The 20,299-nt window shown below is 41.1% G+C and overlaps 1 protein-coding gene across 1 annotated transcript in view; it reads left to right on the top strand.

The window, feature by feature from the left end:
- The window catches only part of map3k8.S (mitogen-activated protein kinase kinase kinase 8 S homeolog), a 33,662-nt gene extending 22,643 nt beyond the window's left edge, over positions 1–11,019 (top strand). The window contains exons 4-8 of the mRNA XM_018269074.2: positions 2,944–3,205; positions 4,722–4,828; positions 6,683–6,835; positions 7,656–7,899; positions 10,537–11,019. Coding sequence (XP_018124563.1) covers positions 2,944–3,205; positions 4,722–4,828; positions 6,683–6,835; positions 7,656–7,899; positions 10,537–10,670 — 900 coding nt within the window. The 3' untranslated portion in view covers positions 10,671–11,019. The remainder of the gene's footprint in view (positions 1–2,943; positions 3,206–4,721; positions 4,829–6,682; positions 6,836–7,655; positions 7,900–10,536) is intronic.
- Positions 11,020–20,299: the final 9,280 nt, after the last annotated feature.

Below are 20,299 nucleotides of genomic sequence, written 5' to 3' on the forward strand. Positions count from 1 at the left end.
TCGCCCCTTACAGTGCGGGAAGCCATGATTGAAAATGCTATCCCTGTTTATAAAACGTACATAAATAACATAACATAAGTACATAAATACGGAGAGGTTGACCACAGAAATTCGATAAAATCTGCACTCAATGGATGGAACCTGATCAGGACCCTTAATTATACACTGTAACATGGGGGCATATTTATTATGCTGTGTAAAACAAATTTTGCTGAAAAAACGGCATAAAAAGCTGTGTAAAATAAAGGGCGAATTTATCAAGGTGTGTGTAATTTTAAACCGCGCTAATGCCAGATTTGATGCCGTTATTTTCCATAGCTTCCACACATATGCTACACAAGAAGAAAAGCAGAAAAAATTTACTCTGTAAAGAGTGCCGACGTGTGGTGTATTATCCTGCCATTTTTATACAGCATAAATGCCCCTTAACATCTGCTTGTAACCTTGTTAACCTACTCTCCCGGATCTAGATCTGTCCAATCAAACCAACTCAACCCTGAGTGCATGTTTTATGATCCTTGTATGTACCTTAGGGCTGCCACCTGTCCGGTTTTGACCCGGACAGCCCAATTTTTTGAAGAGCTGCCAGGGTCAAAACTCCCTGCCCAGTTTTCCAAATAAGAAAACCAGGCAGGATTGACGTGGCGATCGGATGATCATAGCCCCGCTCCTGACGTTGTGGCATGCCTCCATCACATCAAGGACATGCCCCCATTACGGCAGATCCGCCACCAACGCATCACGGCCCACCCCCCTGCCTGAAGTTCCACCACACAGAAGTTGGCAACCCTAATGTACCTACTGTATCCAGGAGCATATGTTAAAGGACCAGTAACATCAATAAAAATTGTAAACTTTAAAATCACAAAGAAATAACTTACCAAAACTCCGCTTGCGTTCCTCTTCAGAAAAGGTGACTGCGATCCATCGTGCGGCGCTCGATTTCTCCTCCCAGCCTTCCTTATAGGAGATAGCCAGGGAGGAGAAATCGAGCACCGCACAATGGATTGTCGTTTCTGTAAGTTATTTCTTAATGAAGGCTTTCAGATTTTAAAGTTTGTCTTGGTTTTCTTTTTTTTTTCAATGTATACTAACGAATTTTTTAAAAAAAATATTTTTTTTGATGTTACTGGTCCTTTAAGCACCACTGTGAAAACATCACACCAAGTTGTTTATTGTATGAATTAAGCATCCTGAACATGTCCTGTTACACTGTAATACCTGCACCACTTTCTTTCAAGTATGCTAAATAAAAATACTTGTAAAAAAAAAAAAAAAAGTCATGCCCCTCACACATGATCTGATAATGGGCATGGGCCTGATTATTTGGGTCCTGGCAGCTCTAGAGCTGAATTATATTTGATTAGACCTACGCAAAAGGCAGTAGCTTAGACTTATTTTTCTGGCTTCAGTACAAGGAAGTCTGCGTGCTTTAAAACAGCTTCCCCTTTCCCTGTGGGAAATTAGTTTTATTACATATATTATTGAAGAACAAGGATGTTACACATTTACTGAGGGAAATTGCATGATAATCTCAACTGTTTTTTCAGGACGCCCAACTGGCAATGCTTCAGCCTCTGTTGAAGTACAATTTGCAATGTCTCGCAGCAGCCATAAACTGTGGGTGCTGGAAGTTGTAGCAAGAAAAGAGACAACAATCAGGACGGCTTTGTTTTAGAATTTGTCTTGCTTTATGCTGGCAGAGTTAAAGGGGTTGTTCACCTTTTTAATGAACTTTAAGGGGCAGATGCTCTAAAGGGCGAATTGACTAACGTTAGCGAAAATTCGCCAGCGTGATGTAATTTTGTAACTACACCGGTTCCCTAATGCTAGCGAAGGAGATGGACGCTAGTGTTGCTTCACACTTTAACGCCAGGCGAATTTTCGCTCTGGCGAACCAATGTAACTCCGCAAATTCACTAAGATGCGCATTTTACTGAACGTTACCTCTTGCTCCAGAATTGTCTTCGCCATCGCAGACCAGGCGAAGTGCAATGGAGTGCAATAGACTCTTTTTTTTCCTTTTTTCTGAGTGATTGCCTGCAAAAGACTGTAAATTTTTTTTTTGGGTTACATTTCCTAACATATGGCACATAAACTATACACTGGGCTCATGTTTAGGGCAATATAACAACTTTATTTGACTTTATTAAGGTTCCCTTGACTTGTGTAATATAATGTATTTTCTGCAACATATACGTCCATTCAACTTTAACTTCCCGCCATATGCAAATTAGCCAATGCTAACGCAACTTCGCTTTGCTTGCCGAAGTAACACTAGCACATTTTCGCCAGTGTTCGGCACCCTGGACGCAACTTCGCATCTTAGTTAATTAGCGTTGTCCTGATGAAATTACACCTGGCGAAGTGGGCGAAGCAATCGCTAGCAAATTTGCGCCCTATGTGTGATGTAGTAAGTGATATTCTCAAACAATTTGCAATTGGTTGTCATTTTATTATTTTATTTGTGGTTTTTGAGTGGTTTAGCTTTTTAATCATCAGCTCTCCAGTTTGCAATTCCACCAATCTCGTTGCTAAGGTTCAAATGACCCTAGCAACCACTCATTGATTTGAATAAGAGACTGGAAGATGAATAGGAGAGGGTTTGAATAGAAAGATGAGTAAAAAAAAGTAGCAATAACAATAAATTTGTGCGTTGGTTTTTTTAGATGGGGTCAGTGACCCTATGTGAAAGTTGCAAAGAGTCAGAAGAAAGCAAATAATGATAGAATTAGCCATTCTATAACATAGTAAAAGTTAACTTAAAGGTGCATTTAAGTCAGTTGTTGCACTATAGTATCCCATGAAAGCCTTTGACACAGTGGAAGTTGCATTTAACCTCTGCGTGTTGCCCAAATCTATATTCTTTTTCTATATCAAAAAATATGGATAATGCAAGTGTGGCCAACATTCTCCTCACTGCGCTCCTTGATCTCTCTCCAGATCCCAGTGGAACATTTCAAGCCGACCGAGGTGGAATTCCAAGTACAGTTGCGCCATGAGAATATTGCTGAGCTGTACGGGGTCGTACTGTGTAACAACATGGTCCATCTTTATATGGAAGCCGGAGAAGGCGGATCTGTTTTGGAAAAGCTGGAAAGCTGCGGCCCTTTGCGGGAATTCGAAATAATATGGGTCACCAAGCACATCCTCAAGGGCCTGGACTTTCTTCACTCCAAAAATGTCATCCACCATGATATTAAACGTGAGTCTTTATAGTCACCCCCTGAGTAGCACAAGAACTTTTTAGTTCAATCCTCATAGTCCTGGACAATATTAGTGCATCTGGCGCTCTTAGACGGTGCTGTGCTGAGGTGCATCAGGCACTGGTACACTATTTCTAGTTTGGTGGGCATGGTGAAGTGAAGCAAGCATGACTGCAGTCTGGGGTGTAACTACAGAGGAATCAGAGGGGGGCCCAGGCAGTATAGAGAGACCATGAGGCCCTAATTAATGAGCAATTTCAATATATTTTGTTAAAAACCTCTGGATATGTTGGGCGGCCCATTAACATCTAGTTACGCCACTGACTGTGGTACATATAAGTGCCTGTGTGTGTCCATAACTTAAAAGGGGGCATGAGCAGCAAATGTATATCCTTACCCTAAATACATTAGATAGCTTTAAAGGGGAACTCCGGCTTCCAAACCAAAATTATTCTTATACCAGTAAATTGATTACTGCCTACTACAGACTTGGTACTATTGGCACAAAAAAAAGGATTAATATAAAATATTAGTTGAAAACCAGTGCAGGGCAACACTACAATATATTTTTATTAATTTAAAAAACTTTTTAGATGTTACTGTTCCTTTAAACAATCGTTTCCGTATAAGCTTGGTGTTACGATGATGAAAAGATCTTTTAAACATCTTAACATATATGGCCACCTTTAAACACTTTTTCACGGTTACCCATGTGATCCAGTCACTCAGCCTGACGACCCACACAATGTTATAAGTGCAATGAGGCCATCATTCTGCACACAATCTGTTTAAAGGATAAATAAACCTTAAAAATAAGTACATGCAAAATTGACAAGGGGGCTATTCTAAGCACTTTTGCAATGTACTTTCTTTTTTTTTTTTAATTCCAAGATATTAAGGGATACATGTACTGTTAATATGAATGAATATTTTCACAACAGCGCCACCTGCTGGTCAGTCCAGTCTGACCAGCAAGTAGTCAAGGAAGTTGTCAGGAGATAGAAAGAGGCTGATCTGATGTTTTTTTTGGTTAGGAAAGATATGAGAAAGGTTTCTATCTTTTTTCCTAAGCAGAACAACATCAGAGCAGCCGCTTTCTTTCTCCTGACAACTTCCTTGACTACTTGCTGGTCAGACTGGTGGGAAAAAGTCCAGCAGGTGGCGCTGTTGTGAAAAAATTCATTCATATTAACAGCACATATATCCCTTAATATCTTGGAATTAAAAAAAAAAAAAAAAAAAAAAATGAAAGTACACTGCAAAAGTGCTTAAAATAGCCCCCTTGTCAATTTTGCATGTACTTATTTTTAAGGTTTACTTATCCTCCAACCCAGGGCAAAACATTTGGCTCACATTGAAGTGCAATGGATGATTCCTACATTTCTGTGCTTGAGTTACTAGTCATCATTTACAGGCTTATCCTGTCTAGAGCATTCCTACCGAGCGGAAATACGTAGCTGGAATATTGTGACACATTGTTTTCAGCCTTATACTGAGTGCAGTCTTTTATTCCAGCCAGCAACATTGTCTTCATGTCAACCAAGGCTGTTTTAGTGGATTTCGGGCTGAGTATTCAGATGACTGGGGACCTGTATCACCCAAAGGACCTGAGAGGGACTGAGGTAACTTTATATAACTGTAATCTATACCTTATAAGAAGTGCTATTTATTATGCCTTTATAACTAGACGGCAAAATGTGAGGGTATAATTTATTGTAGGCACTGCTCATTCCATCTTTTATATATCGATCTATCCGGATACCTTACCTAAGGCAGGCAGTATGGCCTCTCTCAGTCCTGTATGTGGGCAAAGATACAAAAACATTTGGTGCTCTGGAATGATCTTTGTTTATATAAAAATGAATGCAACATATATATGCAAACCCTTCTACAGAAAACTACAGCCAATGATCATTCCACTGTACCACATTTCCTTTAAAGGAACTGTAACACCAAAAATTTTGAATCTTTTAAAGTAATAAAAATATAAAATACTGTTGTGCTGCACTGGTAAAACTAGTGTGTTTGCTTCAGAAACTCTACAGTAGTATTCGAACGCTGCTGAATAGCCATGAGGGCAGCAATTCAAAGCTGAAAAAGGCACAGGATACACAGCAGATAACAGATACAGTAAGCTCGGTCGTATACAATGGGATTCTTCATAACGTATCTGTTATCTAGTAGTACTTATTGTGTTTGAATGGCTGCCCCCATGGCTACACAGCAGCTTGTTTATATAAACTATAGTAGTACTTATCCGTTATCTACTGTGTATCCTGTGCTTGAATGGCTGCCCCCATGGCTACACAGCAGCTTGTTTATATAAACTATAGTAGTACTTATCTGTTATCTACTGTGTATCCTGTGCTTGAATGGCTGCCCCCGTGGCTACACAGCAGCTTGTTTATATAAACTATAGTAGTACTTATCTGTTATCTACTGTGTATCCTGTGCTTGAATGGCTGCCCCCATGGCTACACAGCAGCTTGTTTATATAAACTATAGTAGTACTTATCTGTTATCTGTTGTGTATCCTGTGCTTGAATGTCTGCCCCCATGGCTACACAGCAGCTTGTTTATATAAACTATAGTAGTACTTATCTGTTATCTACTGTGTATCCTGTGCTTGAATGGCTGCCCCCATGGCTACACAGCAGCTTGTTTATATGAACTATAGTAGTACTTATCTGTTATCTACTGTTTATCATGTGCTTGAATGGCTGCCCCCATGGCTACACAGCAGCTTGTTTATATAAACTATAGTAGTACTTATCTGTTATCTTCTGTGTATCCTGTGCTTGAATGTCTGCCCCCATGGCTACACAGCAGCTTGTTTATATAAACTATAGTAATGTTTCTGAATCAAACACACCAGTTTTACAAGTGCAGGACAACAGTACATTATATTGTCATTCCTTTTAAACACTTTAAATTTTTCTGGTACTGTTCCTTTAAAAGTAAAAAAAAAACAATGTATAAATTACCCTAATACACCTGTACAGTACATGAGGCCAATGAATAGTGTTGGAGAGGCATCTTGCCTATTGCTATAATAATACAGGCAGCTGCCTATTATAATGAATAGTAGGACAATTTGAGACCCATTTACCAAGGGTCGAATTTCGAATTCATGTGAGTTTTTTTTTTTTTTTTAAACTCCCATGAGCTTGAAATTCGCCCAATCGAAATTTATTAATAAAACCGATTTTTTTAAGTCGAATTAGACAGTTTTGACCATAAAAAAACTCGAAAATTAGAATTTTCATTTTCAATTCGACCCTTGATAAATCTGCTGCCTATGAGTGTCTCTTCTTCTGTTACCGGGAATTTGTACTCTCTACCCCTGGATACAAAATCCAATAGGCATATTGCTTAGGAAATGCACATTGTTTAGAAAATGATAGAAATTGTAGCTGTGTGCATCTGACATGTCTCTAGCCATGATATTCAAAGCATCGGCCACTGTTTGTTTACAGATCTACATGAGCCCAGAAGTGGTTCTGTGCAGAGGACATTCAACCAAAGCTGATATATACAGTATGGGAGCCACTATCATTCACATGCAGACTGGGTATCCTCCCTGGGTCAAAAGATACCCACGTTCGGCCTACCCTTCCTATCTCTATATTGTAAGTAGCCTTTGTCTTTGTTATAACAATAACCTGAACAAAAGAGAAAAGACCTGGGATCAGGTCGAAACGTCAGTCTGAAGCTTTAAAATAAAACATTTTTTTTTTTTTTGAAAAGTCCTGAGAGTGCGGATCTCATTGTATTTGGAGTGGATAAATAATTTGGAAACTGCACCCAGGCACGTAAACCATTTTTTAGAGAGTGCCGGGAACATGGAGGTTTTATTTACATATATATATATTAGGGATGCACCGAATCCAGGATTCGGTTCGCTATTCGGACAGGATTCGGCCATTTTCAGCAGGATTTGGATTCGGCTGAATCCTTGTGCCTGACCGAACCGAATCCTTTAAATCATTTGTCTTTTCGTCACAAAACAAGGAGGTAAAACTGCACACTTCCTTGCTCTATTTTTCTCTCCCCCTCGCTGATTTACATATGCAAATTAGGGTTTGTATTCAGTTTGGTATTTGGCCTAATCTTTTCGGGAAGGGTTCGGGCGAATTCAAAAAAGTGGATTTGGTGCATCACCAATAAATATATATAGATATATTTGCTGTTCATCAGCACATTGGGTATGTGCAAATAATGCTTTGCACCTTTTACTTCCTGCTTATTTTTCTGTTCAGGAAGTGAGACTTGCAAAGGAAAACTTGAGCTATTATGTTATGCTAAGGTATAGTTATGTATTTGTTTTCCTATTCCAGGAACACTAAACTTTCCATGAACAATACTTGACTGAGGGCCCTATTTGCTTGAGCCGATGATCTAGACTGTTTTCCACCTTATAAGATGTATATTGTTTTGTCTCTTTATCAGATACACAAACAGGCACCTCCATTGGAAGATATTGCCGAGGACTGCAGCCCTGCCATGAAAGATTTCCTGGCTGCGTTACTGGAGCGAAACCCAAATCAGCGGTTGCCCGCGGCAGAACTGCTGAAACATGAAGCTCTGCACCCACCTCCCGAGGATCAGCCGCGGTGTCAGAGCCTGGATAGCGCTCTCTTTGAAAAGAAACGATTACTGAAGAAAGAGCTGGAGCTGCCAGAAAACATTGCAGGTACAAAGAGGTTTTGCTTGTGCTTCTTATGAATGTAGTTGATAAGGTCGAAATACCAGAAGTAGTTTTCAAGGGAAAGTTCAGCCAAACATTTATTAGCAACGGTAATTTAAAAAAGGTTGAAAGGTTTGTAGCAATCAATCAGAAGGCAGCTACTTACCTGTTTGAAAGCAAAGTTCTGTATTGGCACATTTTCCCTGAAATGTTAGCTTTTGTGCCAAGTCCCATGCTCTATGGGCATTTTTGATCTCTGAGCTCATCCCAAAAAATTGCATTCTTCTATATCAGAATTTGTGAGTGTACTGTTGTGTTTGATATCTCTATGGGCTGGGGTTTAAAGGAATTGTTCAGTATAAAAATAAAAACTGGGTAAATGTGCAAAATCAAAAATGTTTCTAATAATGTTAGCCAAAAATGTAATGTATAAAGACTGGAGTGACTGGATGTCTAACATAATAGCCAGAACACTACTTCCTGCTTTGCAGCTCTCCTGGTTTCCACTGACTTGAGGGGGCCACATGGGTCATAACTGTTGCTTTTGAATCTGAGCTGAATGCTGAGGATCAATTGCAAACTCACTGAACAGTTATGTCCCATGTGGCCCCCCTTATAGTCACTGACTAACTCAGAGTTAGAGAGCTGAAAAGCAGGAAGTAGTGTTCTGTTCTGTTATGTTAGACATCCAGTCACTCCAGCCTTTATACATTACATTTTTGGCTAACTGACTATATTAGATACATTTTTTATTTTGTACAGTCTGTTTTACACAGTTTTTATTTTTACACTGAACTGTTCCTTTAAGGCTTCAGCTGTTGAACTCCCAGCATCCCCTAACATCTGAAGCCTGCTGGGAGCTGTAGTTATCTGTAACGGAAGTGAAGCAGGTTTCATCACTGCCGTGCAGCTTTTCCCAAGATAACTGTTCCTTAAGGATAGAACAGCCTTTTTAATGATTACTGCTACTTGGGGACCTTAAAGGAGAACTAAAGCCTAACTAATGAAACAGGCTAGAAATGCTGTACATTGTGTTTTCGACTTCTGTACCAGTCCAAGGCAACCACAGCCCTTTAGCAGTAAAGATCTGTGTCTCCAAAGTTGCCCCAGTAGCTCCCCATCTTCTTTTCTGCTGATTCGCTGCACATGCTCTGTGCTGCTCTCCCTTACTGATAGGGTTGCCACCTTTTCTGGAAAAAAATACCGGCCTTTCTATATTTTTATCTTTTTCCCTATTAATAACATTGGCATCAACCCTCATTTTTACCGGCCAGGTAGCAACCCTACTTACTGAGCTTATAGACCCACTCACAATATACAGTACACATAGAATAGAAATGTCACAATATAAGGCTGATTAGTAATTAATACAGATAATTACTACATGGCAGCACAGAAACCAGTGCAACTTACATCAGAATTTAATAATCAGCCCTGTAGCATCAGCTTATATTACAGACCAACCTCATTTTCTGTTGGATAATTAGTGATAGGGATGCACCGAATCCAGAATTCAGTTTGGGATTCGGCCAGGATTCTGCCTTTTTCAGCAGGATTCGGATTCGACCGAATCCTTCTGCCCGGCCGAACCGAATCCTAATTTGCATATGCAAATTAGGGGCGAGGAGGGAAATCACATGACTTTTTGTCAGAAAACAAGGAAGTAAAAAATGTTTTCCCCTTCCCACCCCTAATTTGCATATGCAAATTAGGGTTTGGATTCGGTTCAGTATTTAGACGAATCTTTCGCAAAGGATTCGGGGGTACGGCCGATTCCAAAATAGTGGATTCGGTGCATCCCTAAATAGTGACGAGCCCTAAGCTTAGCTTCTCAACAGCTGCTCAGAGCCCACTGAGCATGTGAGTGTCACAGACACTTTCCAAGATGGTGACCCCCTGTGACAAGTTTGAAGTCCTGGATCATTGCTGCTATTGACAAGCTGAAACTTTAGGCTGGTGCAATAAGTTCAGTATATTAAATATAGTATTTCTAACGATATTCATTTTTAGGGTTTAGTTCTCCTTTAAAAGGCTTCACTGCCTTGTATATTAATCGGAACCTCCCCCTGTTCTCTTATTTTACTTAATAACCATAACCTGACCGTGTGTTCTGTGTGTACAAAAATCTTAAGGTTAAATGAAAAAAAAATGCTGTTTTATTATGGGTTTTCACTCAGTATTAACCCCAGTGAATTGATACAGTATTCATACTGTGCGTGTGATTGGTCTAGACACAGCTGCAAAGGGTTACTGGGAAATGGCTGCGTGAAAAAGTTCCCCCTGTGCCAGGAGGTTAAGCAGAAGAAGGTCTAGTGGGGTTGGAACTGTTCCTACAGTGTCTGTTATTCCTCTCTGCTCCACACTGGGACTGGGAACCCACTAAACTGCCACATTTGCTGTGCCTGGTTCTAAAAAAAAGCAGTGCTGCAAAGTAGTATAGGGGGTTGGCAAATGCCTCCTTCCGCCGATTCATGACAAAGAATAGTAAGGGCCGGAAACGTACTGATTCCTTGTAACTAACCATAATTAATGTATATTAGAAAAGCTGACAGGAGCAGTTCCCCTTTAAATAATGGTTGAATGTTTGCATGAATAACAATTATTTGTTGGCAATATAGCGACTGTCTACCGTCTTACTTTCAGACGCTTCCATTTACACGAGTGACGAATCGGAGCAGATGAGGAGGCAGCGATCTCTCTCTGTTGATCTCGGAGCCCTGGCCGGCTACCTGAACATTGTCCGTGGACCTCCGACTGTGGATTATGATTGTGCCTGAAAGCGCAAGTCCGGGAGATGCTTGTGTCTACAGCAATGGCTTACGTGAAGCAGCAGGAACTGCTCAGCACATGAAGCCTATTTATACATATCAAGCAACTCAGACTTTTAGTCACATACTAGGGAAGGGAACTGTAATGTCCCCAAATGCTGAAAAATGGGGCGCCAGAATAATAATGATGTCTTCCAGGGATCCTGATCCTACTTACTGACCAATGAGTCACTGAGAATATAACCGGGGATAACTCATTGCTTCTGCCTAATACGTTAACTTAAAGGGATACTGTCATGGGAAAAAAAAAAAATTTCAAAATGAATCCGTTAATAGTGCTGCTCCAGCAGAATTCTGCACTGAAATCCATTTCTCAAAAGAGCAAACAGATTTTTTTATATTCAATTTTGAAATCTGACATGGGGCTAGACATTTTGTCAATTTCCCAGCTGCCCCATGTCATGTGACTTGTGCCTGCACTTCAGGAGAGAAATGCTTTCTGGCAGGCTGCTGTTTTTCCTTCTCAATGTAACTGAATGTGTCCCAGTGGGACATGGGTTTTTACTATTGAGTGTTGTTCTTAGATCTACCAGGCAGCTGTTATCTTGTGTTAGGGAGCTGCTATCTGGTAACCTTCCCATTGTTCTGTTGTTAGGCTGCTGGGGGGGGGGGGAAGGGAGGGGGTGATATCACTCCAACTTGCAGTACAGCAGTAAAGGGTGATTGGAGTTTATCAGAGCACAAGTCACATGACATGGGGCAGCTGGGAAATTGACAAAATGTCTATCCCCATGTCAGATTTCAAAATTGAATATAAAAAAATCTGTTTGCTCTTTTGAGAAATGGATTTCAGTGCAGAAATCCGCTGGAGCAGCACTATTAACTGATTCATTTTGAAAAAAAAAATTTTTCCCATGACAGCATCCCTTTAAGCAGTGACTAATCAGTTATTATTAAAGGGATACTGTCATGTGAAAACATGTTTTTTTAAAACACATCAGTTAAAAGTGCTGCTCAGGCAGAATTCTGCACTGAAATCCATTTCTCAAAAGAGCAAACAGATTTTTTTTTTTATATTCAATTTTGAAATCTGACATTTTGTCAGTTTCCCAGGTGCCCTCGGTCATGTGACTTGTGCCTGCACTTTAGGATGGAACTACTTTCTGGCAGGCTGTTATTTCTCCTACTTAATGTAACCGAATCAGTCTCAGTGGGACATGGGTTTTTACTATTGAGTGTTGTTCTTAGATCTACCAGGCAGCTGTTCTTGTGTTAGGGAGCTGCTATCTGGTTACCGTCCCATTGTTCTGTTGTTAGATGCTGGGGTGGAATGGGAGGGGTTGATATCAGTCCACAGTAGTAAAGAGTGACTGAAGTTTATCAGAGCACAAGTCACATGACTGGGGGCAGCTGGGAAACTGATAATATGCCTAGCCCCATGTCAGATTTCAAATTGAATATAAAAAAATCTGTTTGCTCTTTTGAGAAACGGATTTCAGTGCAAAATTCTGCTGGAGCAGCACTGTTAACTGATGTGTTTTGAAAAAAACATGTTTTCCCATGACCGTATCCCTTTAATGTATGTGACAAATACATCAGAGTCAGAACTGTGCCCTTCTTAACCACGTCTGGAGGAAAAAAATGGATTCCCTTGGAAATGTTCCACGTCCTTCTTTCTGATACGATATTGTCTCGACATGATATTTTGTACATCCTGATGGATGATTGTGTACGTTTGTAACGACTGCTCGTTAAACTCCATTTTCGGAGGTTTCACACAGCCAGTATAATGCACAGTAACACTTTAGCTACAATGGATATACTGCATACTGTGTATGCTATTCACTTGGATTTCATATTAACAAAACAGCTTGCGGATCTGTGATTATTCTTTGAATAGTTCCACTGCAGTGCTTGGACCTTAGAGTCTTTGTCCGAAACGCTCTATATAATGTGTATGCTTGTAAGCACCCTGTTATCTTCAAGCTGTGAATAAATCATGCTACTGATATTGTCTCCCCAGGGTTTTTATTAAAGCAGGGGTACATGGGGCATTAGGCAGTGATCTATAAAAAGAATGGATATTAGGGCAGAGACACACGGGCAGATTCGGGGAGATTAGTCGCCCCGGTGACAAATGTCCATTTCTTTGGGGCGACTAATCTCCCCGAACTGCCTTCCCTGCCTGAAAACGAAACACTCCGAGTGCCCTCCCACCTGTGATTTTCTGCTGAATGAATAAAAAGTTACCTGGGAGTTCCATTGCCTTCCGCTTCGTGTTTTTATATGGTCATGAAACTCCTTGGTGACTTATAATATCCTTATAATTAACTAGAGGGGGTACTTTATTCACTATATAATCTGGTGCCTGACCATGAAATATGGGGAATTCATGGGCCACTATATGGAAACAGTTGACCAGTACTGATTGGAGTATTATACTGTACTTATCTCTGCATACAGTAAGCCTCAGTTGTAACAGTGTCAGGCTGAATAGTGAGGACCCCCAAGGCAACCCCCTGTCCTCAATCACTCACCCCCAACTGAAGTCACAGAAAGTTGAACTAAGGGTGGGCAGGCAGAAGGACTGGGTTTCAAGCCCCCCACCCTTACACCCTAGGCATTTGTCTCTTGTGTTACCTCTATCTCTCCAACCATGAGTCTCAAACTATTGTATAAGTAAGAACTGTGGCGTAACTATAGAGGAAGCAGACCGCACAGTCACAGGGGGGCCCGGACTAGGGGGTCTACTTTCTGTATAGTTAATAAGTAGGGAGGCACCAAATCCAGGATTCGGTCTTTTTCAGCAGGATTCTGCTGAATCCTTCTGCCCGACCGAATCCTAATTTGCATATGCGTAATCGGCCAAATCTTTCTCGAAGGATTCGGGGGTTCGGCTGAATCCAAAATAGTGGATTCGGTGCATCCCTGCTTATAAGATAACCCCTTCCTCCCCAGCTGCTCTCTTACTGGCGAGGAAGGGGATGCAAGTCGGACGCGGGCGGTCTGGAAGTGGGCGGGTATAGAAGCGGGCGTGAGGATGGGTATTGGACTGCGCCAGGCCCCTCTGAAGGTTTTCTTGCAAGGGGGCCTGGCGCACTCTAGTTACACCACTGTGTAAGAATGAATACTGGGGGTCAGGGCAGCCATCAGGGGGGGGGAGAGTTGAAGGGGGCCCCGAGGGTAAGGGGGGCCCCGGCCATGCCACACTTACTTGATTAGCTGGGCCCTCTTTCTGAGAGCTGCTGACTTTGGGAAGGCATGGACATTTAATGGGCCCTGGCCCCCAATTTTCTTATAATGTGGGGGGCGGGGCTGACCACCAATTTTTTTTTCTCATGTGGGGTCCTAGCCACCAATATTTTTTAATGGGGGGGGCCCTGGCCACAAATGTTTCTTTTTTTTTTATGGGGGGCCCTGACCACCTATATCTTTTTATTAACGTGGGAACCCTAGCCACCAATATTTTGTTGTTTTTTTTTACTGTGTGGTGGGGGGCGGACCTGTGGGGTGGGGAGGGCAGACCTGTAGGTGGGGCTGCGGTGGGCGCAGCCCAGGGGGCCCAGGAAATGTTGTATGGGGCCCTGCGATTTCTGATGGTGGTCCTGCTGGGGGTGCACCAAACCCATTGGGTTTTTTTTTTTTTTTAATTCCAACAAATTCTAAATCTTCCACAAAGGGTTCTGCTGAATACTAATTGGAATCTGAATGCGGATTCCTTAATTTAAATATAAACAAAATAAACATGTAAAAAGGATACACTATACCCTATATTTTCCCAAAGGTTTGTGCATATTAAAGTATAATTTCTATGTTGGAATAGTTTTATATCTTGTTATAGATTGCTAGTAAATTTAGGGATCTGTACCTGATATGGAAAGTACCCTAAATGTCTAGTCACACCCCCAACCATCTCTGATTTTACCGCTCCTGCCTTCTTCAATTGGGGTTATTACCATAAAAGGAGATGCTGTCGGGAGGGGGCTAAAACTGTTAATGGCAATTATCAGTGAAACAGTTGACATTGAATTTTATCAAAACAATCTCTGTATCTGTGAATCACAAAAGGAAGGCAAGTTCTTTGGAAAAGTGTTGCTTATCGCTTGCAGTGACTGTGTATTTAAACACATAATACTCATTAGTTAAGGGAGATTTCTGTGCAAAAGCTGGCTTGGCACAATGATTGAAAATTCTAAGCAACTTTCCAATAAACAGTCATTAAAATGTGTCATCTCTGTGAAAAGCGATATCTCCTTCCTTTCTGTCCTCTGGGTCCTAGTCTCTAATCAGAAGTCTGTTCTCCAACGGATCGGCTCCTTCTGGTACATTATTTCACGAGTCAGAGCCAGCAGTGCTTGCAATGTCAACAACCAAGAGAGAAACTATTTTCAATAGCAATTTTCATGACGTATATATCTTTAAAGTGTTGTAGAACTGCATTTTCTGAAAAATAAGTGTTTTTGGATTGGGCTCCCATTATGAATTTTACCTGCAAGAGTTAAAGAAAATAGTTTGGGACTTGTGCTGTTTGGGTTGGGTCACAAGGAACCTTCCCAAAAATATAATATTAATATGAACTTTTCCCCCTACAATTAAACATAGTAGTTAAAGGGCATGTAAAGGCAAAAAAATAAAACCCCATTTTTACTTTCTTTAATGAAAAAGAAACCTCCAAAATACTTTAATTAAAAAATGTGCACCGTTTTTATAAGAAACCTGACTGTATGCAGTGAAATTCTCCCTTCATTTACTGCTGTGGATAGGAATTGTCAGACGGTCCCTAACTGCTGAGCAGGGAAACAATCATACTTATGAACAGCAGGGGGAGCCCTCACCTTACTTCCCAGCCATCCAGAACTCAAGCAGCTTTGTTTATGACGATCCCTAAGCAGCCCAGACCACACTGAGCATGTGCACAGTCTTAGTCTTGCAAAGATGTTTAACAAAGTTACAAGATGGTGACCCCCTGTAGCCAACTTTGAAAGCAGAAATCATTTGTTTGATTAGGCTTGTGGTGCAGTAAGTTCATGTTTATGTTTCGTATACAAAATACAGCATTTCTAGCCTTATTCTAGATTAGACTTTACATGCCCTTTAACACAAGGTAAATAGTGATTATAAGCTAATGTTTGGGCTTTGAAGTTAATTTTGATTAAAAAAAGCAGTGGCCTACTTAAATCTTTTATCTGGTGTATGAACAGACACCTATAAGTTTCACTTTGAAACCAGAGATTGATCCAACAGTGACACCTAGTTCCCTAAAAAGGGTTGCCACCTTTTCCTGAAAAAAAAATACAGGCCTTCCTATATATTTATCTTTTCCCCCTATTAATAACATTGGGATCAACCATCATTTTTACTGGCCAGGCCGGTAAAATACCGGCCAGGTGGCAACCCTAGTTGCCTCGGCTAGTTATTCAGTAATTGTGTAATATGCAGAGAATGTATCCTGCCCATACTGTGCTGGGTAATGCTAATACTCCTATATATTAGGCTAGGTCTCTGGTAGTGGTATAGTTAAGAGAAGCTGTTTTCTATTCAGGTATAGGCGTGCCACATAAGGGAGGATGGAATTCCTATTGGACCAGGGATTCCATGTGATTCCCATAATAAAATAAAAGGTGCCCCTTACCTTCCACCTTCCAAGTAATCAATACAGATGAGTTGTGCCAGGATCCTGGGGCAGTGAAGTAGAGAAATCCATGGGAAGATAGCAAGGGAACTCTTGCACAACCTCTGGTACAGCTATTCTGTTATCCAGAATGCTTGGGACCTGGTTTTTTTTTCCGGATAAGTGGTATTCCCGTAATTTGCATACTTTGTATACTAAAAATCATGTAAAATTTAACTAAACCCAATAGTATGGTTTTGCTTCCAATAAGGATTAATCATATCTTAGTTGGGATCAAGTGCAAGCTACTGATTTATTATTACAGAGAAAAAGGAAATCATTTTTTAAAATTTTGGAAGTGACCTTCCCGTAATTTGGAGCTTTCTGGATAACGTGTTTCTGGATAACGGATCCTATACCTGTACCACCAACCTTGCCAGGTGTTCCTTCCATGGGACTTTGGACACCGTTCTTGGTATTTTAGTGACAACGTTACTCCTAGGTCCCTTCTCTAAGCCCTTTTCTAATTTACATTTATTTTATTTTTTTGAAGATCCCAACAACTGTGTGAATTTTGGCACAACAGCACCACCTACTGGCGAATTTTCAGACTGTGATCCAGTTAGCAGAATCTGCCAGAAAAAAAAAAAAAAAGAGAACTGCTCTAAAGTTGTTCTGCTCAGGAAAGACAAGACCAAAATGATGAGAGATTTCTCTCTCCTGAGCAGGGTTGAGGGGGTGCTGTTGTTGGAATCTTCAAAAATAATAATGTACTTTAATGTATTTTGGTTTATTTTAAAGGTCACATTTCCTTTACATTTAAAGGGATACTGTTATGGGAAAAATAGTGCTACTCCAGCAGAATTCTGCACTGAAATCCATTTCTCAAAAGAGCAAACAGATTTTTTTATATTCAATTTTGAAATCTGACATGGGGCTAGACATATTGTCAATTTCCCAGCTGCCCCTGGTCATGTGACTTGTGCCTGCACTTTAGGAGAGAAATGCTTTCTGGCAGGCTGCTGTTTTTCCTTCTCAATGTAACTGAATGTGTCTCAGTGAGACATGGGTTTTTACTATTGAGTGTTGTTCTTAGATCTACCAGGCAGCTGTTATCTTGTGTTAGGGAGCTGTTATCTGGTTACCTTCCCATTGTTCTTTTGTTTGGCTGCTGGGGGGGGGAAGGGAGGGGGTGATATCACACACGACTTTCAGTACAGCAGTAAATAGTGATTGAAGTTTATCAGAGCACAAGTCACATGACTTTCGGCAACTGGGAAATTGACAATTTTTCCCATGACAGTATCCCTTTAATAACAAAAATCTTACAATCTAATCCCCAATAGCCAGCATGTCCAGGTCTCCTTCATAAATAGCATATCCTGGATACATTCAGTGTCAGACAGGGGGTCACAGGGCCCACCGGGCCTGCAGCCTCAGGGGCCCCCCATACCATTCTGTGGGCCCCCCAACCGCAAAGTCTTCAGTCTCTGCACTCCCCCCTGCGTGTGAGTACCTCTTTCCAATGAGCGTCAGCTTCAGGGAGGTCAGGGAGGGAGGTAAGGAACCGGGGTCCACCGTGTTTTTTCCCTGTGTCCTGCTGGCCCAGTCTGACCCTGGATACATTTAATAATTCTGTATTGTTTTGTCTCATTGGCAAATGCATGTACATTGCTTTTAATAGGCAGACTAATCCAGAACCCCATGGTGCTCTACTTGCAGCCACAGTCCAATTAGAAAATGTATGTTAGGGATTGGGAAAGTATTACATTATATATGCTTGGGAAGGAAAAGCTACATATTGCTTGTTATTGGCTGTATATACACAGTTAGAATGGAAGATACAATGGCTCACAATATACTTGGTGATGGGCGAATAAATTTGCAAGGTGCGAATTTGGTGAGAATTTCCAGGTTTTGCCACCGAAGAATAAATTTGCGTAACTTCCGCGAAGATCCATTGGTGTCAAAATATTTTGGATGCGCAGTGGAAATGTCGATTGCATCAAAATCGGTGCACGTCAACACTATTTAGACGCCCATTGACTTTAACGCTGGCATCAAATTTGTCGCATCTGTTAATTTTTGAGTTGCGGAAATTTATGCTGTTTTGTGAATTTCGCACATTTTTTGGCAAAGCGAAATGGGAAAAATTTGCCCATCACTACTCGGTGCCCCATTGGAGGGAGGGAAGATGCTATAGGTTTAATGTCCTGTCTACCTGTTACAGTATCTTATCACTGGATGCCCAATGATTGGATTAATATAGGTTTTTGTTTTGGAATAAGAGATTCCAAAACAATCTCAACAAAGGGAGGGGGCTGTTTATACAGAACTCTTTATCTCTAGGTAATCTAATTTAATTTTTTCAATCAAAAAGTTTACATTCTCTGCACTCCTGAAATAACATCGCAGAAGTCAGCTGATTAAAAGTCCCGGAGAAGACTTCTACTACTACGTTGTCCTTCACAACCAGAGACCAGAAAGATTAAACCAAATAGATTTACAAATAACAGCCATAACATTTACAAATAGCATGAAATGTTTGATAAATGTATATTTTGTTTTCATTATACCAATGTGAGTTTTTGGGTGAAGTTCTCCATTTACTCAGAAATGTATTTGTCCCTTTAGTTGCCCAATAAATCAGTATCTCAGACATTTCTATGTCCTGGTTATGAGTTGGGACTGTGTCCGGTCACACTTCTTACTGTGGACACTCTGTAGTCTGAACCTGCTTGTAAGACACACTTCTATTTAATTCAACCTTTCCTCGCAGACAAAGCTTCCAATTCACTCATCCCTATGTGGTACATGAACTCTTTCCAATCATTCAGCCTCCTATAATGAGCTACAGAGAATAAAGCATAATATCCTTCAGTCTTCATTTCTCTCCTTCCTATAAATTCCACATTTTATACCTCCATTGGGCTTCTCACACATCTTCCCTGAACAAACTGCCTTTGTAAACAAGGCCCTACTCATAAAGAAATGATCATACATTTACAACATTTTAACTGCCTTCCCTCCATGCTTCTCTCTGAACACAGATATATGCTGAAGTGTCCTCCACACAAATCTTAATTTATTTTGCTCTCACACACACACAATTTGTGGCCAGGGGCTAGGGACGCAATCTAAGGCATACGGGGATGCTCCGGAACGTGCAAGGGTAGGGGTGGTGTTTGATGACCCTGAGGACTTCGGGCACGGGGAACCTGTGGCCTAGGGGCAACCAAGGCCAAAATCCAGGCCTGCCAGTGGGGCAACAACAGAGTGTCAGGGAGGGGTCACAGTGAAGGGAGTGAGGCCAAAGGAAGATGCTGCGCAGGGAAAGGGAAGCAAGACAAGCATGGTCAATTGACAAATTGAATAATAAACACTAGTTGATAGTAGTTATATAAAAGTTCTCAGGTCTATTGTGAGATGAGGTCCACCGTCCTGAACCTACAGCTAAAGAAGTGGAGAACCACGTAGAAAAAAAATAGCAGGCACTTCCAAAGACCAATCCTCCAGGCAGACTTGTCAAATAACCAGTAATTTATTTTGGTACACAAGGATACAGCCTTACGCGTTTCATATCATTCAGATAAAGGCTGCATCCCGAAATAAATGACTGATTATTTGACAAGTCTGCCTGGAGGATTGGTCTTTGGAAGTGCCTGCTCTTTTTTTCTCTACACGGTTAATTGACAGGCTAGCAGGCTTAGAGATAAAATCTAAGGTTCAGTACACAGATCAGGCAAAGGATCAGGGCTGGCAGCATTCAGGCAAAATCAAACAGGCAAGGGGTAATACTAGGGTCAGATATAGGGTGGCCATCATGATGTCACAGGGAAGACCGAGTGCTGTCACTGGGTGGGGCTATGATGTGGTGATTGGATCTAGGAGAATTCTGCCTGGTTCTCCTAATTTGGAAAACCAGGCAAATGGTTTTAACCCAGACAGCCTGGATTTTGGAAGGGCTGCCTGGGTCAAAACCAGACAGGTGTAAACCATAGTCAGATCATGATCAGGAGCAATGGTA

The sequence above is a fragment of the Xenopus laevis genome, chromosome 6S (assembly GCF_017654675.1).
Source record: "Xenopus laevis strain J_2021 chromosome 6S, Xenopus_laevis_v10.1, whole genome shotgun sequence".
Classification (NCBI taxonomy): Eukaryota; Metazoa; Chordata; class Amphibia; order Anura; family Pipidae; genus Xenopus; species Xenopus laevis.